General features: G+C 36.3%; 5 protein-coding genes across 8 annotated transcripts; 1 reads left to right on the forward strand and 4 right to left on the reverse strand.

Annotated features, from left to right (window-relative positions):
* On the reverse strand, positions 74–2801 carry LOC18789310 (coiled-coil domain-containing protein 25). Of its 2 annotated transcripts, none has more exons than XM_007223357.2 (6): positions 2510–2801; positions 1783–1910; positions 1532–1635; positions 1312–1399; positions 982–1043; positions 74–605 (listed from the first exon to the last, which is right to left on the reverse strand). In XM_007223357.2, exons 1-6 carry the CDS (start codon positions 2620–2622, stop codon positions 453–455), a joined length of 648 nt encoding a protein of 215 aa, XP_007223419.1. In that variant the 5' UTR covers positions 2623–2801; the 3' UTR covers positions 74–452. The 2 variants fall into 2 exon arrangements, with proteins under 2 accessions (XP_007223419.1, XP_020422252.1); XM_020566663.1 differs by having other exon boundaries at positions 75–605; positions 949–1043; positions 2510–2796.
* Positions 4468–8576, reverse strand: LOC18789856. Its single transcript, XM_007222773.2, has 12 exons — positions 7743–8576; positions 7314–7473; positions 6695–6895; positions 6555–6619; positions 6204–6231; positions 6022–6101; positions 5851–5937; positions 5693–5743; positions 5374–5595; positions 5054–5147; positions 4794–4934; positions 4468–4689 (listed from the first exon to the last, which is right to left on the reverse strand). Exons 1-12 carry the CDS (start codon positions 7956–7958, stop codon positions 4604–4606), a joined length of 1431 nt encoding a protein of 476 aa, XP_007222835.1. The 5' UTR covers positions 7959–8576; the 3' UTR covers positions 4468–4603.
* Positions 14229–18992, reverse strand: LOC18789306 (signal peptide peptidase). 2 transcript variants are annotated; one of them, XM_020555248.1, is made up of 12 exons: positions 18831–18992; positions 18563–18674; positions 17532–17647; positions 17279–17430; positions 17081–17166; positions 16596–16723; positions 16438–16488; positions 16208–16294; positions 16030–16099; positions 15169–15305; positions 14925–15002; positions 14229–14543 (listed from the first exon to the last, which is right to left on the reverse strand). In XM_020555248.1, the coding sequence occupies exons 2-12, from the start codon at positions 18600–18602 to the stop codon at positions 14463–14465; spliced, it is 1026 nt and encodes a 341-aa protein (XP_020410837.1). In that variant the 5' UTR covers positions 18603–18674; positions 18831–18992; the 3' UTR covers positions 14229–14462. The 2 variants fall into 2 exon arrangements, with proteins under 2 accessions (XP_020410837.1, XP_007222470.1); XM_007222408.2 differs by having other exon boundaries at positions 18563–18689; positions 18831–18991.
* LOC18788962 (rhomboid-like protein 11, chloroplastic) lies at positions 20045–22429 on the forward strand. Its single transcript, XM_020570313.1, has 7 exons — positions 20045–20658; positions 20766–20881; positions 20994–21079; positions 21300–21340; positions 21499–21665; positions 21756–21818; positions 22074–22429. The coding sequence occupies exons 1-7, from the start codon at positions 20445–20447 to the stop codon at positions 22266–22268; spliced, it is 882 nt and encodes a 293-aa protein (XP_020425902.1). The 5' UTR covers positions 20045–20444; the 3' UTR covers positions 22269–22429.
* On the reverse strand, positions 22848–25842 carry LOC18788948 (pentatricopeptide repeat-containing protein At5g25630). Of its 2 annotated transcripts, none has more exons than XM_007221912.2 (4): positions 25631–25842; positions 25173–25332; positions 24083–24991; positions 22848–23982 (listed from the first exon to the last, which is right to left on the reverse strand). In XM_007221912.2, exons 2-4 carry the CDS (start codon positions 25275–25277, stop codon positions 23086–23088), a joined length of 1911 nt encoding a protein of 636 aa, XP_007221974.1. In that variant the 5' UTR covers positions 25278–25332; positions 25631–25842; the 3' UTR covers positions 22848–23085. The 2 variants fall into 2 exon arrangements, with proteins under 2 accessions (XP_007221974.1, XP_020425897.1); XM_020570308.1 differs by having other exon boundaries at positions 25173–25392.

The raw sequence follows: 26002 nt of genomic DNA on the forward strand, positions 1-26002 counted from the left end.
TCTTTTTTTCTCTCTCTCTTTTTTTTTTTCAAATACACACTTATAGACGATTTAGAAATCATTCACAAATGGCTAAATATAAATAAGGGTTTTAAAATGCAGTAAAATACTTTTGCAAGAAATTTGACAGCAAAATAACAAGTTTATCTCCCATCATCCTGAATGAAGTTTGATTTGTGTGGTATCATCATTATGAACCACATACAACATGCAGTGACAAGAAAGAGACTTCCCCCAACCAAACTTCACCCATAAAACCCTTTTCTTTTTCTACCCCCATTTTTTGCATTTTCTCTTTTTCTTATCGACAGCAACAAATTACAAGGTTTATGACATATTATATTCATGAAGGGAAGTAACTTTTAGGACTAACTCACAAACTGAATGATAAACTGCAATCTTAATGGGCGGCAGGTAGCAGCATCTCACCCAACTCATAGACAATGATATCCTTACATGAAGTCCTCTTCCAGTTCCTGCAATGACTTGTTTGCCGATGCAATTTGTTTGTTAGATGTCATATTTTCAGAAACCATCAAACCTTTGTAGCTCCTTAGCTCTGCTTGTCTCTCCTTCTCAAGCCTTTCCATCTCCTCACGTCGTTTCTGCAAAACAGTTTCATAAGAAATTAAATTGTTTTGTTCAACATAAGAATATAAAATACTACATTAGAACAACCCAAGATACACAGCCTGATTGCAATTCATTTGATCAAAAACAAGTTGGTAGTTCTATTACTAACTAATAATTATATATATATATATATATATTTGAAACTATTCTATTATTAATTATATTAAGCACTGAAGAATCTAAAAACCTAGAAGTAGTACAAGTCAAAATTTTTGGGGTAAAGCTTAACATAAAAAAACAAAAGCAAAAATGCGACCCAAATTCGGCCTTAGTAAGGAGAATAATCCACACAAATAATCTCAGAACACTACCAACCTCATATTGGCCAAGGGAGGAGGAGGAACTTACCTTGTCCCTCAGCAGCTGCTTTCTCTCAGCTCTTTCTGCTGCATTGACCGCTTCTCGCTCAGCTGCAGTTACATTTCACTTGCAAGTTAATCATAGCTCCAATATGGCAGAACTAGATATGGGTAACATATGAAACCAATATCACTTATGCACGAGCTATATCCATACAGAAAAAAGATACATAAGAGATAGAGACCAGAGATATCAGAAGGAAACAAGAGTGCCACATGTCCTCCATAAACAGCAATATAATAACTATTCTTCAAGATAGGATCTTTAGAGCAAATTTGATCTAGACAAACTCAATTGAAGCTGTGACGGAAAATTTACCTTTTAAATCAGGCTTCCTTTCCACTTTTGTCCTGTTCAATCTATTAACTACCTCATTAATCCGCTTCTCCACTCTCACAGTTCGAACCTAAATAAAGTGTCATAGTTGGACAATGATCAGTATCTCCAAGCATGCTGAACCCAATGAAAATACAAACTACATGGCATGATACTATTCTAGATAGTAATATACATAGAATACAATTATAAAGAAACTCACCATCTTTGAATTGTAGAAACCAACTTGACCAACATCCATGGAGGCAGTTTTCTTCAAATTGGACCAGGGAGTGTAAACAACATCGACATTGTTCACCTTGTTGCCTACAATATAATAAGTCATTAGAACACCACAACAACGCAGTTGCCTAATCAGAAGAAGGAAAAACAAAACCCTTTTGTAGAGGCTTGGATGGAATTACAAAATGAAACCAAATTACTCTAAAATGTATGAATTAATTAAGATAATACCTTGGATGGAATTTGCTTTGACAAGCTGTGCGCAGTCCTCCAGTAAACCTTCACTTATACCATCAATGGTCTGTCCTTTGTGCAGTCTAACATAAACATGGGCAGAAGACATTTTATCCACATGGAACCTAGATCACCAAAAATCCCATTAAGTTTTAAGCTTGCATGGAATGCTTTTCTTATTAATAACAAACTCCTTTTTTATTTTGGTTTAGTTACTAATAACAAGTTCAGACTATCAAACTCAGGAATAATGCGTAAGCATGGTCTAAATTAAAGAACCAATTACTCCAAAAACCGTCTAAACAAGCATTTCTTGAACATTCAATATGTACACTAACATGGTGGCATCACAACACTTCCAATCGCTCTTTCTATATAAACGCATCAACCGCATAATAAGCAGCCACGCTTGAAAGTAATACAATTAACAAAGCACAGAATCCCAGAGCTAATGCGAAAGAGAACATAGATCAAATGTCTCACACCAACCACAATTACACTCTGTTTGTCCTGTTCACAGAAAGCTTGCTCTTAACATTCAAAGTACACAATCTGCGTCTGTCAATCGTTTGCAATTTGCAACCCTAAACCCTAATTCTTGATTCTTGACCAGCAAATTTCAAACTTTGCAAGAAATGTAATTGTAAATGGAAATTCGGATAAAAATTTCTAATTGGAATAGAAATCAGATAAATTAGAAAAGAGGAGGGTGGGAGATAGATACCAAATGTCTTCGGGGAAGCCATATTTGATGAGCTCCTCGTTCTCGAACTTGTCGAGCCCCATGAAAATGGTGTAATCGCCAACCTCGGATCGAGCTTTGAAGTAGAAGACCATCTTGTTCGTTCGGCCCTTTGGAATTCGATGCCACAGAAAACGAGAACCTCTGAGGAGCTAGGGCTTCCAAGTTCCTTCCAGCTTTCCAATTGGGATTTTGGGCACTGGAAACTTTTTCATTTTTATTTTTATTTTTGTTTTTGTTTTTGTTTTGATTTTGCTATTTTTTGTTGGGCCTGGGTTTCAAAAATATTTATGATTGGTCTGAGATTCTTAATTCGTAAGGTCAATAATTTCATCAATTATTTGACGACATGTCGTATTGGACAACTGGCAACCTTTTTTGACTTGGAGATGACAACTCGTATCAAGTTTGAACCTACGAGGACCACGATATGAGACCTAGAACCCATAATTGGCAGAGAAATTAGGAATGGCTATGTGAGAACTTACTTATAACGGGGACTTTGGAAAACGCTAAAGAGGAGAGAAATTTTTTTTAAAAAGTCAAAATAGATAAAATTGCCCTTATTTATTTTTGAATTTCCTAAGGAATCTTTTACATTTGCATGTCTTTGGTTTGAAAGTTGAGAGGTTTTTCTGTCTTTTTTTAAAAAACTTTGGCTTTTTTCAAAAGTGAAAGTTTTTTTGTAACTAAAACCTTAAGTAAATATTTACTTATTTATAATCACGCTTTTTATTTTTTTTGTTAAAATTTAGTTTAAAATATATAAAAACTATTTTAGAAGTTCTTTATAAAATTTTAACCTCAATTATATTCTCTGATTTAGGTATTCATAAATGCTATTACTCTTTTTCAATTGGTCAATATCTATATAAAAAAAAAATATATTAGTATTAATTAAATGTTTAAAATAATCATAAATAAAACAGCATTAAATTATAGGGAGCCACTAGAAATTCTTTATCTCTCTTCATATTTAGGAGCTCCTAGAAGTCTGCCTATTTTAGGAGGTGGATATGGAGGGAGCATGGTTTGAATTGTATTTTTCTCATTCCTCCCTAAAATTTGTCTAATTAAATAATTTAGGAAGCCCTCCTAGTGTGGTTTAAAAACTCTTAAGCAACCTATAAGTCAATTTTTAAGACCAAATTTTACCAATGAGTTCTTAACAATTGATATCAAAACCTCGTTTCACCACCCACCTCCACTACCTATTCGTTAGTGTCGAATAAAGTGGATGGATTACAATGACATAATCAATAATCTAGGTTTAGAGTCAACATCTTACGTTATGTTACCAAACTATATGTCAAGATAACATTTCCTCATACACCTACCTAGTTCAAACCATTTTTCGATCACAAGTGATGCAACCGAAAACTTCTCCATTTGTGTATGAATTATTCCAACATCGATATTCTCTTTATGACATTTTGTAGCCTACAAAATTTTGCGTTTCATTAAAAGTCTGAAATTTATTTTTTATTTATTTATTTATTTATTTACAATCAAACGGGAATTTAAGTAATTTGATTTGTCATAAAACGCAAGCAATCGTAGAAGTAGAGTGCTGAGTGGCTGACTTTGCCATCTCTAATTGATGCCAAATATTGCACCAGACAAACGAGACCGTATTACACTATAATTACTCTAAACAAACCACCTTCGGAATACACCTTTTTAATTTTTCCTTTTCAAGAGCTGTGATAGCAAAACATTATATTTAAGTAACCAATAAGAAAATAAAACTTCAATGTTTCGTGTTTTTTTTGCGGGAAATAAGATAGTGGGATTCGAACTTAAGACCTAATCTTCCGCTTGAGTTGGGATATATGAAAAAGGTTGTGTAATTTTTAAGTTGTATTATTGGAAGCAAATGCAGTGCACCGAAAGATTCTTTTGAAAAGAGAGAGCGACTGGGAAAGTGTACACGACAAAGCTGAGAAAAATGACTGAAACTAGCTTTCATCTTACTACTGACCCACAACTTAGAGCAAAGTACAAAGAGTTTGACGTAGGAGAAAAGTATATGCACGAGGATCCTAACAACCTCTTTTTTCCCTCAAAGATACAATTCTATGCGTCATACTTGCAAAGGTTTTCAAAACCCATGTATTCATTCTGGTGAATCTTCCCAATCATGTTTGATATGCCAACTCCACCTGAAAAAAAAATTAAAATTAAAAAGAAACAAATACCTCTCAGAATTCAGGGTCTTAGCATAATTTGAAATTTATATATTGGCAGTGAATAAAAAAAAACTCACCTAGTGAGATTGCACTGACAAATATTGTGAAAGCTAGAATGAAGATGATCAGTGATGCCCTTCCAAATAATATAATCAGCCTTCTCACTATATGCTGTCCTACAAGGGCTGCAACAGTGGCCACGGCGACGAAGTATAGAGCTGTGGAAAGATTGGAACGTGTATAAGTATACATAAATTTAGATCAACCGTCGAGTCTGTCTAGCACAGCAAATTACTTGCTCCATCTATCTACAAGTGTTTGTAGGTATATAACTTACCATAGGGAACTGGAAAACGTTTTAGAAGGTAGTATTCTACAACAGACATAGATGAGGAGAACATCATTGCAAAGGTGGCTGTGGCACTGGAGACCTGCAAGGAAATCATCAAGAAGTTTTAGAACAAATGAAATCGTCAATGGTTTTTTACTTAGATTTTTTTTAATGTTCTATCATCGATGTTTATAGTTTTTTAATTACCCATTCAAGGGGAGAAATTGGCAACTCTGCAATAGTTCAATAATTTCGAACAGCGTTGTCCGCGATCATGTTCATGTCACAGGCGATCATGTTCATGTCACAGGCAATCATGAGCTCACCTGAGGGGGGATTCCAAGCTCCAAAAATAGTGGACCCATAACAAACCCTCCACCTAGTCCAAGCAAGCCACCTACTATTCCTGCAAGTACACCAAAGATACAGTAGATAACCAGCTGGTGCACCCGCCAAACTGTCCCTTGCTCTCCCTTAGATGCTATTACTCTTCGTCCCTTGTACAGGCTAACTGCCTCGTACAAAGATACACCGACAGAAATGGGGATCTGCAGGACATAGAAACCGTAACTCATCCTGATTGTTCATGTATTGAATCTTAACATGTAACATGCAGAGAAACAAGTACAGTTTACACTGTAGTACCTGTAACAAATTCACCACCCAATATACTGGAGAACAAGTAGTTGTGTGATTCTATAGAAGAGCAGATGATTATTACAAGTTAGCTCTGCAATGTCGTATAATCAGGGAAATTTTCAATAAAAAATTTCTGACAAACTAAGTAAAAAAGAAGTAAAAACCTTGGCAATTTGCAGTGCAAGAAATGCAACCCAGACAAAAACAAGAAGTCCAAGATCCTTCCAGCAAACATTCTCAATAACAGAGACCTGAAAGAATGGGCATCTAGATTTAGCTTTGAAACTCCATCACAATGATAACAGCTTCTGCGTAAGTACTGCATACGCACTTACCTCTAACTCCTTGGTTTCCTTTTGCTGGTCATTGGCTGGGCCACTTGGAAGAGGCTTGTATTCCACATTCCCACCAGCACCTGACCGAACAAGAAAATATATTGGCCCAATTGCAGAATTCAACTAGAAGAAAGAAATTCCACTATTTTTTACAACATTAGAACAACAGTAGATCAACTCACCAGTCGACTCCAAATGCCTAGTGGCCTCCTAAAATTCAGGACAAGTGATGGTTAGCAGTGTAATATATGCATTCAGGAGCGCTTCAAGCACATTCAAATGAAAGCCTTATTGCTTCAGTGCACATGATGATATGAAGTTAGAAATTCCATCCACAAAGTGAAATGAACTTAAAATTCAGAATTCACCAAATAAAGTACTAAGGTGACATGACATGTCTGATCCTTGAATTATCTTAAATTTCCAACAAATATGAAATCTATTCTAAAAGCAGTGAAAAGTAATCAGGATTTCAGGCTCAATATAGTAAAGAGACTTTAATTTCTCTATGAAACGGTCAAAAACAGCATTACCCGCTTCAAAATGGTTTCCTTTTTCCATGTTTCAACACCCTTCAAGAATGCCTTTGTTGACGTGCCTGAAAACGAAAATAATAAGTGGTTGAAGTATTCAAGCATAATGCCAAGAAAGTGGAACTTAAAACGATCATTACCTATAAAAAGAACAATAAGCAAAACTGTGACCATCCAATCAGCAAAGATCACGTTGAAAGCCACTCCTATACTAATGCCCAGCATGAGCATTGGTTGGATGAGTAGCGCCAAATCATAGTCAATAATGGGCATTTCTAGTGTGGGATGCCTTAGCTTAAGATTATAGTAAACAGTTGAGACAGCTGCACCCATGATCATACCTGACACAAATCAAAAAGAATGCATGACTATGTAACTTCCAGCCAGTAATTCAATGTAACAACGGAACCATTACATACAAGTGAATGTATTATGCAGTTGGAGAGAAATAAGCTTTCCACAAAGCACCCTTGTCAACTGCCTTCTATAAAACTTCTCTCAAACTCATGCTCAACCTTGACAAGGATTTAAAACTTATTTGCTGAAATTATAGCACAGCCTAAGAAATCAAGGTGTCAAGCTGAGGAAGTAAAATCAAGTGACAGTGATCAAGAGCTTTTCTCTATCAAACAGTTAACTGGTTTCAAAATTCTTTGATTAATTTCAAAGAGCATGGACAATGGTTCAACCTATACTGTGTCAAAACTCAAAAGTACATATTTTCCTTTCCTATTGAAACATGAAAACATCATCGCTTACATTTCGATATAGCTGTTGCTGACTTCGGATCAAACCCCATAATTAGGCTAAGCATAGGAACAAAAATGCCACCACCACCAACACCACCTACACTCCCAAATGCTGCTCCACAGAATCCGACAATGGAACCCGCAATAATTTGCCACCCAAATTTCATTTCCTGTAAAACAAAATTCACGAAATCCATTTTTTACAATCCCCTTACAGTAAATTTTCTACAGTAAATAACATAAAGTTACTAAAACAACCAATTAATATATGATTTCTGATTCTATCCACATAATGTGCACTTGATCCAAAAGCTAAAACCCAAATATTAAAATTAACTGAAGGAACATTGTCAGGGATAATCTTAGCTTTAGCACACAAATTAAATTACACTTAAACATTAAATACAGAATTCAAAGAAACGGTCTTTATGGGATTTACCGGCCAAACATGTTGATAACCCGATCTCTCGGATTGCCAAAAGAAAGTTACAACTCTGAGAAGGTAATCGGATTCAGATCCCTCTGTTCCATTGAACCTCGAAGCTTCAAGCTTCAGGCCTCTCTCCGCTGAAACAAATACAAAAGCTACCGCAAAGTTCAACATCACCATTGACACGGATCTCAAACCCTGCAATTTCGCTCCAAGCACAGCCATATCTAATCCGAAAGTCACCACCTTTCTTCTCAACACAACCTAGACTATTGATATTCTGTTTGGTCGCCGAGAAACCGCGGGAGAAAAGACGACCAAGGAAGTGAAACGAAAATGTTGAGTTTTTTTGGGTCTGCTTGCTTAAAAGAGTGACTGTGCGGATTCAAAAAGGATAGATTTTTTTCCCGAAAAAGCAAATGACAGAAGAGAAAATGAGAGAAAAGTTTGAAACTGTATGTGTGAAAGTCAATAAGAGATAATGGGTTGCTGCTAGAAAGAGAGGAAGGGAAAAAAAGCTTTCTTTCTCTTTATCTCTGGTTTGCACTCTTCAGAGTGTAAGAATGGGTGGTGATGGCTGATGACTTAATATAGAAGAGAAGAGAAGAGATGTGTCGAAGAGTTTGCACGACACATACGTGAGAGGGTGGATTTTTCTTGTTTGGATTCAGTAATGGAGTCGAAGACGAGAGAGTTCCAATCACAAAAATAAAATATAAAAGGAAAATGAAAGAAAAATTTAGAGAAGACGAAGATAGAAACGGGAGAGAGTGACGGTGAGAGAGAGAAATCTAATCTTTCTGAACTGTGCATTCCCACACGTGGATAACTGTTTCTTTTTCCTATTTAAGATTCCTTAGTCTCGGTTAAACACTTTTGAACTTTATTATTGTATTTAAAGTAAAGAATGACAATCAATCTTGTTACCAATAAAAAAGAATGACATGAGTCCAAGAAGCTCATGTCAAAATTTTGGGGCATGGGCTTACCCCTTCCAAGCTTTGGGAGGCTGGTTTGCTTCTAAACTGTTCGATCCTTTTATTTTTTGACTTGTTGGCGCCTGCGTGTCCTCAGGACTTTTGTTTGTAGTGTTTTATTTTTCCAATCAAAATAAAAAATAAAAAAAATGACAATCTAGGAATGCGACTAAAGTTTTCATATTCATTTGGACATACAATGGAGCTTTTTTTATCCATTATTCTTTGTCTATGTAGTCTCGTGAAAATGAAATTCTAGGGCTCTTTCATTTACTTTTTGTCGTCGGTGTTTTCAGTTTGTGGAATTTAAAAGGTTGCAGAATCTATACGTACATGCTAAATAAATGATGAACAAACTTGTCTCGTATATAAAAGGGAAAGACTGAGGATACTATCGTCATGTCCAATTATTTTTTCAGCTGTTTGATAATGAATTATGACAATTTAAAAAGCAGCTTGTATTTCTTTCATACACATGTCCTTAAAAACGACAATATGATAAAGGGGAATTTTAAAGTAGATGAAAAAAATTGTCCTTAGAAAGTAGCTTGTATTTTTTTAACCAATGATATTTTCTGATATTTTGAATGTTTCATCATTTTTTGCCTTTTGCTTTATATATATAGATTAATCTATTTTTCAGATAGAATATCCGCAACATGAGATATGAGAGGCGAGCTTCTCACATCTGAGCATGTGCGATATCCCACTTAAGCTTTTTCTTTATAATATTACTAGCCTTTGACACATGCTCACGTATGTGCCAATTGGTTTTCTTTTTCTTTTTTATTTTATTTTTAGAATTAATAAAAGATAACAGGGTAGTTATGTTCCATAAAAGTATGACCTATTATCTTATTTTGTTTTTAATTTTAATTTTTTAATATTAAAAATATGAATTTACCATATTATCCTCATTTAATTAATAATTTCAATTCTTAATGTTTGAATTAACAAAGGGCATTTTCTGGTATTTTGAATGTTTCACCATTCTCTGCCTTTTGCTTTATATATATAGATAGATTAAGAAGCTGATTTTCTCACTCCCCTTTTCTCCACTTACACCCTTTTATTTTTTTAAAAATACTTTTTAATTAATTTTGTTCTTTTTTGTTCTTTTTCTTTCTTATTCTATCCCTGTCCTACATTAATTTCCTTTTACTTCACTTTTATATTATTATTATTTTCTTTATACTTCATTTTTCAACTTGCATTCCATTTTCTTTTTCTTTATACTTTTATATTATTTATTTTTCTTTATGCCATTAAATGAACATGATAATATTTTTATTTTACTTTTAGAAGACCTATAATGCTTAATGAAGTTAATAAAAAGTTGAATTAAGCATTAGAAAAAAGAAAAGAAGGGCATAGTCGGAGAGGGGAAGAGCTGCACATTGATTGTAGACGGGAGAGAACCCAACAACCATGTCAATCTCTATCCTCAACCATTTTCCCCACCGATACCCAAAGGCTCCAACTCTCCAAACCACACTTACCTGCCCAACTCCAATGCACCCACATCTAATATATATAATAAAAGCTCATGCAGCCTTAGCGCTCCGCAATGGTCCTTCCCACTTCTCCACCCGTTGAGCAATTCCTCCCATTCCTGACTAGACTACGCCCTTTTTTCTCTCTCTTTTCAAGTTTTTTTTATTTTATAATGATATATTTTAGTTTAATTGAACTTTTAATGTATTTTAAAATTAATACAACTTTTTATTAACTTCAAAAAGCTTTATAGGTTTTCAAAATAAAATGAAAAAAACATTATCATGTTCATTTAATGGCAAGTTTAATGGAACAGAACAAATTGATTAATGATCTTAAACACATGGATCAAATTGGTCAAATTAAAAATACATTACTAAATTTGCCAAGGTGATAAAATACAGGAACTATTTTGACATTAAAGCCAAAGAAATAATATAAAAGTGAAGAAAAAAGAAATCAATGTATAAAAAAGGTAGAATAGGAAAGAGGAAGAATAAAAAAGAAAAATATTGATTAAAAATATTAAAAAGCAAGATGGAATGTAAGTGGAGAAAAAAAGAAGTAGAAAAATCAACTCTTTATTATTATACTAAACAAAAACAAAACATAATATTACAAGTAGAAATGCATAAATAGGCATAAATAGCAATATTACGACACACCAACAAAAAGAGAAAGAAAAGGAAAATCATAATATATTACGTACAACAGTACAAATGATTAAAATAGAAAAAGCAACAAGGATTGAAAGAAAAAGAGAAAAAAAAACAAAAAAACAAAAGGACTGGCGATTTGTGTAGCACTTTCATTTATGAACGCCACTCCAGGCTCTTTAATACTCCACTGTAGACTCAACCGTCACCCATCATGAGTCATCAGCCGGAAGAGAAGACGAGCTGGCAATGTACGTCGCATAGGCTAACAAAATAAATTTGAAATTGAAAGCACACATGACCCACAAAATAAATTTTTTGACTAACAAATATATAATAAATTTAAATTTTAGTCACAAAAAAATTTTCGCTTCTTAAAAAAATTGAAAATTTTCCGAAATTAAATTGTCGTTTACGCTAAAGCATCGATGTTCCTTGAGAATCGCTAATATAAGCCACAACAATAAAAGATAACGAGTGTTACGCATTGCACCTCACGATATTATCCGATCATTCACAGCCATCCACATGACCATGGATAACTATTTAGCAAATCTTATATAAGTCACTCATGGGTTTCATCCCTGTCCACAAAACTCTTTGATTGTGAAATGCTGTGGGAGATGCAAGTTGGGGGGGAAGAAAGAGTTGGAAATAATCATCGTTTTCAATTTTGAAGACTCCATGGCGCCCCTTGTGCTGTGCTACATGTGCTTTCAAACTCTGATCCAGTTGGCATGTGATCGCCTAAACCTTTTTCTTTTGGGTCCATCTTGAAAAGCAAATACAAGGGTGTTTTTTTTTGGCCTTGGCCTTCCTGGTTTCTTTTGTTTTGTTTTTTCATGTAAATGTTCTGTTATTTTACTGATCACAAATCCCAACTGGATGGCACTATGAGTTTTTGCAAGAGACAGACATGTCGCTGTCCCAAAAAAATTTGAGCTCTGAAAAGCAATCGAATTTGGTCATGTAATAATGTCCAGGGGCCTATGGTGAAATCAGAACGGTCCAATAAGGCTGCCAAGGAAAAACAAAACGTGAAGAACGGGACCAATTCTTTGTCAGATTGGTTTGCAAATTCACGCGTTTCACAAAACCCAGCCTCATGTCTGAATCAATTGGCTTTAGAGAATTGTGTTCCAGAAAGAGAGAAAAACGTGGGTTTGGAATTGGATATATTTTATGTTTTTTTCCTGGACTAAATAATTGGAGGAGGAGGAGGAGGAGGAGGAGGAGGAGGAGGAGGAGGAGGAGGAGGAGGAGGAGGAGGAGGAGGAGGAGGAGGAGGAGGAGGAGGAGGAGGAGGAGGAGGAGGAGGAGGAGGAGGAGGAGGAGGAGGAGGACGGAGAAATCGAAGTCAAAACTTTGGGTGCAAAAATTAATGTTGTTAACTGCATGAGTTACATCAATGAGGTGTCAATTGGATTGACTTAAATGTTTGGTGTGTTCTCAAGTGGTCTCGGGTTCAAACTCTCATGGTATTCGTGTGTGTGACAGGACGTTCGCCTATGATAGTTTAGGTTCAAGTTTGTTGTTTTGTTTTATAAATTAGGGCCAGTTTGGTATTGCTGTGCTGTAAAAATAATCGTTGTCAGATTTACTGTGAGAGAAAGCAGTTTGGCTTTTGGTAAACTTTTTATTAAAAGTGTTGTTGGTACTAATTCCCACATAATCAGAAAATGATTGCCGCATAATCATTAAACCCAATGTTTATTTGAAACTGATTCCTGCATAATCAGAAAATGAAAGCACCTTATTAGCTGCTTTCCCTTATAGCTTTCTCTCACATCAATTTTTAACAATAAGTGATTTTCTCATAGTTTACCAAACATACTGTGCTTTCCAAAATTTTTAAAAAATCACTTATCACCCCAAATAAGCAATATCAAACTGGCACTTAGTGAAAAAAAATAAAAAAAAATTACATAGGATTACAAGTTAAAGGATGCATTTTTTTGGGTAAATAAAATGAAAAGTGCAGGATAATATGTCATGTTGTCGGAGGCTGAATGGGTTGCATAAGAGCATTTTCACCCATGGTGTCATGGCAAAGGGCGAAGGCAAGTAAGGGCAGACACTATTCACTTGAATAGTGGCAGCTCTTGCAAAAGGCAAATTGTGTTTCCACCCATTGTCATGGTAACCCAAGGGCAATCAATATTTACATGGGATTAAATTTATTTATCTGTATGAGATTAATAATAGTATGTATAAAATTAATAATAATAAAATTGCTAGGTATGTATTTTTGAATTTTTTTGGATTTTTTTATGCACTAACGTCATCGCCCTCAAACAACAGCTTAGGCTGTTTTTGCCTTTGGGCTTGCCCAGGCTTGTGGAGCCCACATCTGCTCGGGCTGCTTGCTGCTCGCTAGAGCTTGCTTCTCGGGCCTAGGAGGCCTCCTGCCCAGGCTGGAGCGTAGTGCTGGAAGTGCTCTAATTGGTGGCCCTTCAAACTACTGCAGGGGTAGGCGTCGTACCGTTGCTCTATCTTTTCAAATCAAATCAACTCAAAATGTTTGCATATAAAAAAGAAAAGTAAAAAAGCTCCAAAAGTTCCTTCCAAATGTAAACACATCTTGAGTTTTTTGGTTCAATAGTTCTTGAATTTTGACTCAATTCGCATTTTGATCCCTCAATTTTAAAAATCGTTTCCTTAGTCCTTCAATTTCAATTTTATTAGGACAAATCTTCATACCGTAAATTTTGTTAACTATTTTTTTTAACAACCATAGGAATGATAATGAACGACATTGGTGATGTTTGGGGGCAACGGAATGCGACGTTGTGTGTTTACTCTTTCAAATTGCAGCCGGGGCCCGCATTGGTGAGAAACTTGCATGCAATGAGGCACATACATTTTGTGTTTGTCTCTCTAAGCAACATATACACTCCGTTTACAATAAGTTGGTTCCTCACACCACTGAAGCATGGAAGAAATTCTCTCAGCTACACAGTAATTAGATGTCGAACATCGTCGATGCTCTTAGATGACTACAAGTGATGCTAATCGGACGACCTTGCTGCCCACTTCTCAAATAGGTCGAGACGCAAATGAGAGAAACTCCTCCATTTAGAGAAGTGGCCTGCTATGGCGTACGAAAATAGCATCACACTAAAATCTGAAAGCGCTTTACCATGTGTATCTTTTGCTAAGGCCAGAGCTTCTTGCATGGACTTCATCACTCTCCAATAATTCATACTTGCATGTACACTGGGAGAAACTTCCATGTCCCGGTTTCAACATCCCGATCTCTTTCTTCACGTGATAGGTTACATGAGGGGTGATATTATAGGAAGGACCATAGTGAAACCAGGGAAGGGAAGTATTTTCATACAGTTGGGGTGGGATAAATCCATCAGCAAGATAAATGACCGAGAATTTCAATGAAAATTAGATAGAAAAGAAAATAGCAAAAAATTTCTGTATTAACCTAACATGGTTGTATTGTTGTATCTTATAAGGAACTGAAAATATTATTTCTTCCTCGATTCAAAAAAATCTGATACAACGGTGTTTGGTGCCTCCAAGAGAAAAACAGTGTTTCTTTTTTGAGTTGGAAAGCACTGGTGTCTGTGGCGGCTTCTCCTAATTTCAACTTACTCCACCTTCTTGTTAGATTTAGTCTCACTACCTTCTTCAGATGTTTCCACAGTCTTTGACTCGTCAAATTCCAATAGCTGCACCATATGACAGAGATCATTACCTCACTCAGCAAAGTAAATAACACGCACGACTATTTTTTTCCTCTCTATTTGAGCTTAGTCTTTATTCCCATTCTTTGTCCTTCATCCCAAAACTTAAAATTCCTTTTAACATGAATTCAAGAACGTATCAAATAACATCAATATCTAACAAGCATGGCTCATAACAACTTAGGCAAATAATGGCTCATGAGTCATAACCTAGGAACCCCTACAAGAACCCGACCACCCTTATGGGTTGAATAAAGTATTTCCATTATTTTTTCTGCATGTATGACTATGTTAATTACTAGATTATTTGAATATCATGCCATAAGTAAAATCTCAGAAATAAGAATGCATTGGTTGTGAACTTACTGGTTTGACATCACCATTCCATATGCAGTGAGCAGCCAGAAACCCAATAACAGTTGGTACAATATACAACAGTGCAGGCTGTAAACAATGAACAGCAGGGAGGATTGGTAATAAATTAGTTGAGATGCGCTGACCATAACTTAATGCAAAGTAAATAAATATATAATGGGAATTTCCATCGGCATCAAGCCAGCTATTTAAAAAGTGAGGGGATCCCTGCATGTACTAGGGTGAAATCATTCACCTGTGCTGCCTGAAACCAGTTCATTACAACAATTGTCAGGACCAAACCAACTGTGTATCCCAAAAATGCACTCTTAAAGTACTGGCCCTGTTTCCCCCTAGATACATCAAACCGCAAAGCCAGAGCAACAAAAATACCTGAAGGAATATATAACACCAAAAGTGAGAACAAACAACCAAATGAAGTGATTTTACTGAGTCATTTTTCATTATGTATTAGCCTACACATGTGGTTAGCAATGTATATTAGACATTTTAAAAGTTCAAGCAAATCGATTGGCTGTTAGATAACGAAGCATTTGTATGCTAAAAGCCTGAAACCATTAGTCAAATGATTACCAGTTCTTGCGTTTGTTCTGGTTAGACATGCCTGCTATTAGCAAAACCTTTTTAAATGATTGATCCATGTTCTCCTTAATACCCGAACAGTATACTCCCATTATAGGACTGAAGCGCAAAGGAAAAAGATAAAGAAAAGAAAAGTGCCACTAGCAAGATGCCTAATTAGGGAAAACAAAATCAGGGTTCCTAAAGGTTTCATAACAAATGTCCTCCCAAAATCCATAATGATTGCGTAATATGTCAAATGGAAAAGGACGAGACCTAATCCAGAACTCTTTACCGCCCACAACTTACAGGAACCCTGCTCTCGCAGGACCAACACAGTTAGTAGGTAGAATAAGGAAACAAAAATATATGTAATGGAAATGACAAATATATTTTAGTTCCACATCACCTAACACTCAAACTCTAATAGAACGAATTAATAACAAAATGACCAACAACAAACCACAGCTAACCTTAATAAACCAGCATGCAGTAGATACTAGAAAAAAAAAACATATGAAATTTTAAACCTCACCAGGGATTACAATATCACCAAGTCCAAGCATAGAAAATGGACGTGTAGCATCTGCTGTGGGGAACAACAGCTGCAGACAAATTAAATCATGGTTCCAGTAAGCATATCAGTAGTCTAAAAACATTTGAAGACGCAATATACATTGGTAAAAAGATCTTGATCGATCTGGAGTACAAACCTTTATAGGAGCATCAAAAGATTTTGCAACGCTGACCATAACTGGAGTGAAGAAAACCCAGAAAATATCATACACAAAAAGTCCAGCCTGCAATGCACAAGGACCAAATATTAGAAATATATAGGCCCAAAAATACTAGAGCAATGGTTAAAGCAGTGTGAAAGACAATCAGATGCAGAGTAAAATACTCTCAGAAATATACACAGGAATCCAAGAGTCCCACTTCTTACCAAAAGGATAGCACCAGTCTTAAAAGACCCAAGAGAAAGCATTTCAATTCCCTGAAAAGAAAAATTACCACAAAAGAAATCGATTAGATGAAAAACATATAATTATTGGAGAGGATGCGAAACATACTCAAATGTCTATTAATTGGATGCTGACAGACCTGGATACAAAAGGCAAGCCCCAATATGTTGTTAGCCAGCCAATGCTTCTTTGATGCATACCATGCACAGAAAAAAGTTCCAGGGATTGCAGCAACAATCTGAGATCTTGTGAACTCAATCTCCAAAGCTGTGTAAGAAAGGTGTAAGGAAAAATATCATTCTGCATGATGCAAGCAAGATAATGTCAACTAGATCAAATGAAAACTCAGAACATAAGACTAACCAAACTGCTTTCACATGGCAGCAGGCTCATGTTAAAACAAGAGAAGTCATTGATGCATAACTAAAATTTTGCACTCAATTTTTACCTGCCCAATAATTCCTAGAAGATCCACTAATTATATGCAAATCGAGTTTTAAAACAAAAACAAAAAATATATATTTTGAAGCAAGAAATGAAAAAGACAAAAAGAAAACCAGTGATGCAGTAAAGAATGTCACAAGAATAGTAACATAATAAAACTTCAAAAAGAAAGTCACATACACCGGAAATATGGAAAATGCCATATGATAGGGTCCTTATTCCAACTCTGCGGCAAATAACGTGCAATAGCAGGTAACAGTGTTGCCCTGTAAAAATAAGGGTGGTTTAAAACTTTTTTAACTTAAAAAAGCAGATAATTTTAAAAATGTTTGACAATAATATAGCAGTCGAAAATAAACCTATAAAGAAAGGACATACGAGAGAGCGATGATCCCAAGCACAAAGAAATAGCACGTCAATACAGCATTAACCAAGTCTTTGGATAAGAACTTAAAAAGTAAAAATAGTGATAACAGCATTGCACTGCCCACAAATGGGAAACGCATGGCATGTTCATTAGACATCGTCTCCTGCATGATTGAAATAGAACCATTTATGAAAATTCAAGGAAGGTTCATGAAGACAATGACAAATGCAACAAAAACCAAATAAAAATGACAGTAATACTTACTGAAGGTGGAGTTGGCTTCACAGACCGGTAGCAACCCACAAAAACTGTGAGACATGCAGTTAAGATTACATTTAGGTTTGGATCTACGTTCACAACAAGTGGTGCTAACGTTAAACCTGCAACCAAAGTAACGACCACATGTCATCGATGTCAGTGATGTTAAAGCTCCGCTGACTCTGGGAAGTAAAAACTAGCCATGGCATATAGCTAGTTAACAGTAATAACAAATAAAATCAAGTGACTAGTTCAACAGTAATAACAAATGAAATCAAAGGGCTAGTTAACAGTAAAAACAAATGAAATCAGGGGTCCCTTTATTTGACATGTGGATGCTTAGTTAACTGGTAACCAATCCGTCGAACTTCAACCATGGCATTTACATTTTACAGCATATGCATTGCAAATTTTACTAGATAAATGAGAATGCAGTGCCCTTATAACACTGGGGTCGGGCATGGAAAATAGGTAGGTAAACCTCAAGGCACATATTTGCCGCTCTTCCACTTTCCCCAAGTTGCCTGTCAAACAAGAAGTGACAGAGAGGGTTTCCAGAAATTTCACATCACCCTTCCATTTCAAAAACATATAGCAATGAGAAAAATACAGAACGAAATCTGGCCACTACATACAGTGTATGTTAGTTCCCTAAGACAGCCTGCTTATCTCAAATAACAAGGATATCCTAAATCATATTGGTCTGAAGTCAAATTTATTGGTGGCTCTGTCATTCCTACTTTCCTGCACCAACAGCAAGCAATGCCATATATAGCCACTGAATAATCTTTAAGATAGTCCAAGGCCACTGCTGCTCTTTAAATTTGAAGCCTTAAGAGACTATAATATCATTTTTCTTCAGTGAAAGACCCATCGAGATTCTAAACTTTTTGTAATTTTACTTCCCCAATCAACAACTCAGTCTGAAATTTATATATTTCTTCTATTTACAAAACAACATTTTCCAATGCCAAAAAAAAGGCACCGAGAAACAATAACTGAGAACAAAATATCAAATTATGCACAGAAGAGCAAACCTGCTAAAGCGACATTGGCAACACGCTCAACGTTCTTCATCGTTATTATATCACTCGAAAAAAGAAACCGCTTCGAATAAAATTCCGATCAAATCAAACTGAATTCGGCCACCTTCGCAACAAAACCCTAGAAATGAGATCAATTGCAAGTTGTAACTGATAAAGTTTTCCTAAAATACAATCTCAATTTCAATAAAAATGTGAAACTTACACACAATTATGAAATTGACGAAAATAGCGTTATTGTAAGAGAGGAAATTAACAGTACCAGTGGGCCGCGACGCAGATGATTTTCAACGGTTTCCTTCCGTACAGATCGGAGAAATAGGGAGAGAGAGATTTTGATTCAATTGCAGAGTTAGGGTTTTACCTGAAGAAGGCAATGGGCATGGGGGTTAAATTCAGAGCCCTGACGAACAGACGGGGCTGTTAGGTAAGGTTTGTGACGACCAATGAGGAATTAGATTTTGTGAGAATTAAATAGACGGAGTGGTCAAAGGGTGGGTTAAATTGCTTTCTTGAAACGTGTTGTGCTCTGATTGGTGGTCACGGTGGAATTGAAGTGTCAGCAGGTGGGGGTATTTTTAGTAACTTCCGTTCAAATCCCCCGTTTGGATACGTTGCACCAGTCATAAAGTGGATGACGGATTTGGATCCTTTTTAAGTGAGCCACGTAGGTTGACGTCTAGCATCCAATCATATTTTGACATGTCGGATTTTGGAACCTCCAAAATATCTCCCTTCTTTAAGATTTTACCGCGTGATGTCAGTACTGTGTAGCTCGATAATTTTTACAGTGGCAAAATCGTCATTCTCCAAGATCACCTCACCCATTTGTATCTTTTTCCTCTTGAGCTCTTTTTTATGTAAATGGTTTCCCTTTAGAACTTTATTTAAATTGTTGATAATATTTTTTGAAGTTAAAAATGAAAGTTAAAGTTTATCTTCACGGAATTATCAGTTTGTAAACGAGTGATGGGTGTGATGATGCCGACAGTTGTGGTTAGAGTGTTAGTGATAAATTGGTAGCGATATAGATGGTGGTGGTGTCGAGTAAAAATGGTGAATTTAGTGATGGATGATGGTAATTTGTAATTATTATTTTTTCTTAATTTTTTTTTTTTGGAATTTTGAAAAGAAAACATGTATAGATGAATATAACATTGGAATTTATGAGTTATCAAGGAACTAAAGTATGTCATTTCAAGCATACGTGCTCTCCACTCTGCACTCGAATTTGAATTCCCCTTCCGTAGTTTAGATTAGATTAAAGTATAAAATCGCTTATATAAAAATAAAGTATGTCATTTCAAAATTCTTAAATATTGCCCAAATCTCCATATATCAAAGAACACTACTAGGATTTTAGTATAACCAATTTCTATTTGGGATTTTCAATGTTGAAAGAGATTTTAAAATTCCAAATCTCCCCTCCCCCATTAATTAAAAAACAAAAGAGCATAAAATATGTAAACATTTATCTCTATTTTGTCAAAAGATCATATGTTATAAACAAGAGTTCTTTTGTTTTTTGTGTTGAAATTTAAGGAAAAGTTTAAAGAAAAGAAGAGATTGTGTTTCCCACTATGTACCCGAGCTCGAATCCTCCTTCCGTAGTTTAGAACTTTAGATTAAAATTATTGTATCAAGAAAAAAAAAATGTTTAAAAAGGGGGCAAAATTGAAATTTACTCAAAGAAGAAGGAAGATAAAAGAAAAGAAAAAAAGGGGGCCAAAAATAGGACCGGGAAGGAGGAGCAAACATACAAAGGGAAAATCTGTCTTCCCGGTTTATCTCTGGAACCCCTGAATATCCCCTCCTCGAACTCCCCCAACACCCCCAACGGGGGAGAAGAAGAAGAAGAAGAAGAAGAAGGAACAGAATGCCCCAACTGTTTCAGTTACAGTTGCAGCATCTTCAACCTCTCCTCAAACCTCGTCACCCCAACCGCCAACTACTTCTCCCCACCCTCACTCTCAGCTTTCCTTCTTCTCTCTCCAATCCCCTAAAACGCACCAAACCCAACAAGCTGCGCCCTCTTCTTCCCCCCACCGTTCGATTGCCCAGCCCCATAGTATGCAAATCCAACAGCTTAGGTAAGTCCTCTGACTTCATCTTTTTGCTGCAACCAGTTGGAGTTTGGGTTTTTCAATTTCTGTTCAAGCAACCTTGTTGTACTTATGGTGTGTTTGTTAATTGGTAGACTTAGACATTTTATCACAGCCAGAAGAGAGAGGGAAGCCGCACAGACGGGCCAATGGGATATTTTGGATCATACTTGCTAATCTCGGGATTTACATTGCTGATCATGTGTTTCAGGTAGTGTTAATCTTTGATTAATTTATATTAGCAAGTTTATAAATTGTAATTTATAATTGTTTCAACATCAAATTGGGTTTGAAGTTTACAATTTTGTTTATGCCTTTGCTAGGTTCGTGCAATTAAAATGCTGTACCTCTACCACAACTGGCCTACTTGGTACCAGTTTCTAACAGCAACATTTTGCCATGCTAATTGGTGAGACTTCTGTGCTCTTGAAGGTTGCATGTGTACAACCCAGATGTAAAAAGGGTGCACAATATGTAGGATGATGTAATAAATCAGCTTATGTTGCGAGGCTGCGAATGTAGACCACTGATCATGTTTTTTCTTGTCAAAATGTGGGGTTTGGATTCACAGTTTGGCAACGTAAATGTTTTTCTGGCAAGATAACATATTCACATGCGTTATTTTTCAGGAACCATCTTTCGAGCAACCTTTTCTTCTTGTATATTTTTGGTGAGTGTCTCTTTCTTTTTATTTTTTTCCAATACGATCAACTTTTTTTTTTATCGAACAATAGGGTCAACTTTATACTGGAAGTACATGAAAAATTTGTACCCAAAATAGAAAATATATTATTGAATTTTAAAAGAGTATTTTTTTTGCTTCAACAGGAAAGCTAGTTGAAGAAGAGGAAGGAAATTTTGCTCTGTGGCTTTGTTATATTCTTACAGGGGTTGGAGCAAACCTTGTTTCATGGCTTGTTCTACCAAGAAATGCAGTCTCGGTTGGAGCCTCTGGTGCTGTTTTTGGTTTATTTACAATCAGTGTACTAGTAAAGGTGAATTCCTATATTAGAATTCTCGTGTACCTCGCGATCATATGACTCAGTCTATGCTTAACCAGGTCACCCTCTTTTTGCTTAATACAGATGTCCTGGGACTGGAGAAAGATCCTTGAAGTGCTTATATTGGGCCAATTTGTTATAGAGAAGGTGAGCCAAGCTTTTCAGAAACATCAAATCGGTATCATTTTAAAGCATGCAAGAATTAGAGCTTATGCATTCTTTTGGCCTAATATGTTTCTACTTTTATTTCCCAATTTTGGTAGGTTTATTGTCAGATCAGTAGTTTTGTTAGTTGTTTATTGATTTTTGTTTTTCATTATTTCATGGATCATCTAACATATATTTCAAAATGTGTTAGATATATGTGTAATTGTTTCTGGTGCTGTTTGTGCTCACAAATAGGTTATGGAAGCAGCTCAAGCTTCTACTGCATTATCGGGCCCCTTCGGCGGAGGCAGTTCTTTGATGAATGTCAATCACATTGCACATCTCTCAGGTGCTCTTGTTGGTGTTTTTCTAGTATGGATTCTCAGCAAGGTTCCTTCTGAACCCCCAGCACAAGGATCAAATTTTCAAAACAAAACAAGCAGAACCTAATGAAAATTGGATATGGAAACCAAACTGATGTGCTTGTGTTGTAGGGCTTGCAGCAGTTAGTTTCCTGATTATCTTTATGTTCTATTCTTTGTTGATCATGTGTAAATTATCTTGATACTAATTGATTCATGAGAAATGATAGAGTTTTTATTTTTATACAAGCGATATTGGGAGAGGGGGTAATCGAATCTAGGACCTCAGGTGCAAAAGGTAAATGCTCTTAACGAGTTGAGCTACAAGCTCCTTGCAGAGTTGGCCCAATTGGGTTTTTGGTAAATCTGAAATATCGAAATTATACTTGGATTTTGCCAATTAAATGGATCATGGTCCGTCTCAACCTGAACCAGATGGGTCTAACTTGGGCCTAGACGAGAGTCGGAGTGACCGAATAAGGGGAAATTCTTATGACCCATAAGTGGTCTGAATTTAAAACAAATACCATGAAAGGGAATAAGGGGATAATTATGCAGTGCATTAGTGAAAGCCAGTTCTATCAACACTGAAACTGGAAAATCTTGTTATGAATCTTTATGAGTTTCCTTAAGATTGGGACAATACAAGGGAGCTTGTGGCATAAGATAAGAACAAAACAGCACCTCTTCATGTCCTTGAATGTCAACAACTATATTGATGATTAATGTAGGAAAGTAGCATTTGATTTTGATTTACAACAAGTAATCAGCATGCTCAAAAACAAGCAAAAAATGCTTCATGAAAAGACAAAGATTCCCTTCACTATCTACAACATTTTATATGCTGAAATTTCTTCTGGGAGGATTATATGATTCTGTGTCACATCTAAATGAGAATTGTTCCTTCAGTTCAAGAACACAACTGTACATTGCTGTGCAAACTGACCATACACACCAAGCTGCCCCTGAGATTGCTTCCGGCATATAATTGGCAATCTTTCCCCAAATTTACAAGTCTGAGACAGATTCATAGATTTTGCAGCAAGCGATGAGATGTCTAATGAAAAATCACCGTCTCTTAGCACCAGTCTTCCTTTTCTAGTTGCTGAAACTGCTGATCCTTTTTGATCACTTGTAACTACTGATGGTATCTGTAACAGATTCGGATGAAAGGCACTTGCAGATTTCTTATGATAAATTTTCTCTAAGCTCTCAAATGGTACCTCTTCGGTTTCAACCTGATTGGTCTTCTCTTTACTTCTCATAGCACCCAGCATCCTATTTGCCTCCTTTGTTAATCCAATCGCACGCCAAGCATCAGCAACAAGCGAGATAGTAGATTTTTCTGGCTGAACACCAAACTCTTTCATAATCTGGAGTATTTCTTCAGCTTTCCATGGCAGCTTTGTTTCTCCAAATCCCCATATTAGGGTCTCAAATGTCTTCAAATTGGGAGAAATTCCATGTTCACACATCTTATCAAAAACTCTAATTGCATGCTCCATTCTGCCAGAACTGCACCATCCACTCATGATGGTTGTGAAAATCACAACATTTGGACGAACTCCCGATTTCATCATGGCTGCTAACAGTTCTTCAGCTTTCTCCACTTCTTGAGCACGCACATAACCTTTGGCAAGAATGCTGTATGCATGCGTGTCAGGTTTTATGCCAGCCTTCACCATATCATCAAAGATTTGCCTACACTTCTCCATGAATCCGGCTGTGCTCCATGCATTCATGATGGTGCTAAATGTTATCACATCTGGTTTTACCCCAAATTCTTCCATCAACTTCAGCACCTGCAAGTTAATATATGAAATTATTGTAATGATTTGTGGCAACAATTAAAACAAAACACCATTTTGGGCCATTACAAGAAGAAACAGCAAGACAACTCGCCTGATCGACCCCATCTCTATCCATGGTATCAACAAAACCTTTAACCAGTGAGTTAAAGACAACGATGTTTGGATGCAGCCCAAGATCTTTTATCCTTTTCATAAACCTTAAGGCCTCCTTCAGTTTACCTTCCTTACAATACCCACTTATGATAATGCCACAAGTTCGTTCATTGGGTTGCACTTTGTTGTTCTGCATCTCTAGAATCATTCCTTCTGCCTTACTTGTCTCTCCATTTTGAGCATATGCTGTTGCTAATGTGTTGTAGGTAACGGCATCAGGTCGCATATCAGAAGTTACCATCTTATGCACCACATTCCATGCCTCTGTAATGTTCTTCTTACACCATGCTCTGACTAGAACATTAAAAGTCCTTATATTTGGTTTCACATTTTCCTCTTGGGACATCATCTCGAGCAGTTGCAAAGAATCTTCAGGCTTACCAGAAATCCCATACCCTTTGATCAATGTGTTATAAGTGCTGGTAGTGGGTTTTAATCCACTCTCCTTCATCTTCCTTAAGGTTTCCATGGCTTTCTCTACATTCCCAGATTCCGAAAAAGCATTTATAACAGCATTGAAAAATATTAAATCAGGATTCATTCCATTCTCTTCCACCTGTGATATAACATAAGGAATGGACTCAAAGCGCTTCTGGATGGTCAAGGCAGCTAGGAGGGTTGTGTACGATACCAGTGAAGGCCTGTGTCCTCCTTCAATTAAACCATTAAAAAGGGACTGGGCTTCCTGAGGTCTCCCTCTCTCTATCAAAATGTTCATTAGCCTAGTTCTCGATCGCACAATTCGACAATTCTCTTTGGCCATGCAGATAGAACAATGGGATTGCCTCATTGAGCCATTAGGTTTTGAAATTAGACGCAAATGGTTCTTATCATCTGGATGATTTCCCTGTGGGGTTAAAAATAAATACCAAAAAGAACATAAATTTTTTTACCAAAAAAAACCTTCTTTAAAGTTCACTGAAACAAATAAAGCAAGGAAATTCTCAGGCTTGTAAGTACACACCAGAAGCAGAAGCGGTACAATTAATGCAGCACACAATCAAATCATTGAGCTAATGACACAATACCTTGATGGGTAATGCTTGAACCCGTCCATTTGCAGTAGTGGCAGTTGCTTCTTCGTTTTTGTTGGTTGTTCTTAAAAAAGCCTTCTCTTTGCCTGATTCTCCCATATGGGTATGGCTCTGTCAACTTGTCACCGAGTTTGAGTGGGTCTCTAACTTCGCACTGAATACACAGCAAAATCAGTTCATGAATCTTTTCTCATTTTCAAACTTTTTTGGGTCCCTATGGAGAACACAATGATACACCAGAAAATCAAGTTCGGTTCTTCATGCACAAGCAACTTGAACATCAACGAAAAAGTTCAATCGCAATGTTTACAAATATCAAAAGCAACCCAACAAATATATTGTTTACTACCAACCAATTCTGTGAAACAGTTGTAATCTTTGCAGACATTCAAGCTATTGGTAAGCTAGAAACCCAAGAAACAACATTTAGGAAGCTAGAAACAAGCTTGTACCTTTTGGAGTTAGATTGCAGACATTTGCAGGCAGTGAGAGCGAGAGAGAGAGAGAGAGAGAGAGAGAGAGAGAGAGAGAGAGAGACACTGAATATGCTTGTAGACTAATGAGGCATGGAGACCCACCAAAGGGAACATATAATCTGATCTCAGAATGGGTGAGAGACAAGGTGATGGGATAAGGAGGAAAAGTGAGGCTCTGAATTTGTTTCAGGAAATTGGTTCTTGGTTTTCCTTTATTTGTTTATTTTGGTCATAAAATACATTCATTCGGGGAAAAAAAAACACAATCAAGAAATGAAAGCATATTTTCAAATTTAATGCATTTCTATTTAATTCTTTTTTACTGGAAATAAGTGCTTTTAGGCCCGT

This window comes from Prunus persica, chromosome G1 (genome assembly GCF_000346465.2).
Source record: "Prunus persica cultivar Lovell chromosome G1, Prunus_persica_NCBIv2, whole genome shotgun sequence".
In the NCBI taxonomy this organism is placed as follows: domain Eukaryota; kingdom Viridiplantae; phylum Streptophyta; class Magnoliopsida; order Rosales; family Rosaceae; genus Prunus; species Prunus persica.

Bases quoted from the DNA above. Each gene is read 5' to 3' on its own strand.
- LOC18789310 (XM_020566663.1), bottom strand. From the start codon at position 2,622: ATGGTCTTCTACTTCAAAGCTCGATCCGAGGTTGGCGATTACACCATT. The intron at 1,911-2,509 runs GTATCTATCTCC...TTGGTGATCTAG, and splicing joins GGCTTCCCCGAAGACATTTG to GTTCCATGTGGATAAAATGT. The intron at 606-948 runs GTTGGTAGTGTT...ACTGTTTTGCAG, and splicing joins CCTCCCTTGGCCAATATGAG to AAACGACGTGAGGAGATGGA.
- LOC18789856 (XM_007222773.2), bottom strand. From the start codon at position 7,958: ATGGCTGTGCTTGGAGCGAAATTGCAGGGTTTGAGATCCGTGTCAATG. The intron at 7,474-7,742 runs GTAAATCCCATA...TTTGTTTTACAG, and splicing joins GTTATCAACATGTTTGGCCG to GAAATGAAATTTGGGTGGCA. The intron at 5,744-5,850 runs GTTTTTACTTCT...GCTCTTCTATAG, and splicing joins TTGCACTGCAAATTGCCAAG to AATCACACAACTACTTGTTC.
- LOC18789306 (XM_020555248.1), bottom strand. From the start codon at position 18,602: ATGAAGAACGTTGAGCGTGTTGCCAATGTCGCTTTAGCAG. The intron at 17,167-17,278 runs GTATGTCCTTTC...TTATTTTTACAG, and splicing joins CTTGGGATCATCGCTCTCTC to GGCAACACTGTTACCTGCTA. The intron at 16,724-17,080 runs GTATGTGACTTT...TTTCTTACACAG, and splicing joins GCATTTTCCATATTTCCGGT to CTTTGGAGATTGAGTTCACA.
- LOC18788962 (XM_020570313.1), top strand. From the start codon at position 20,445: ATGCCCCAACTGTTTCAGTTACAGTTGCAGCATCTTCAACCTCTCCTC. The intron at 21,341-21,498 runs GTGAGTGTCTCT...TTGCTTCAACAG, and splicing joins TTTCTTCTTGTATATTTTTG to GAAAGCTAGTTGAAGAAGAG. The intron at 21,666-21,755 runs GTGAATTCCTAT...TGCTTAATACAG, and splicing joins CAATCAGTGTACTAGTAAAG to ATGTCCTGGGACTGGAGAAA.
- LOC18788948 (XM_007221912.2), bottom strand. From the start codon at position 25,277: ATGGGAGAATCAGGCAAAGAGAAGGCTTTTTTAAGAACAACCAACAAA. The intron at 24,992-25,172 runs GTATTGTGTCAT...TTAACCCCACAG, and splicing joins TTCAAGCATTACCCATCAAG to GGAAATCATCCAGATGATAA. The intron at 23,983-24,082 runs GCGAGTTGTCTT...ATTAACTTGCAG, and splicing joins ATAGAGATGGGGTCGATCAG to GTGCTGAAGTTGATGGAAGA.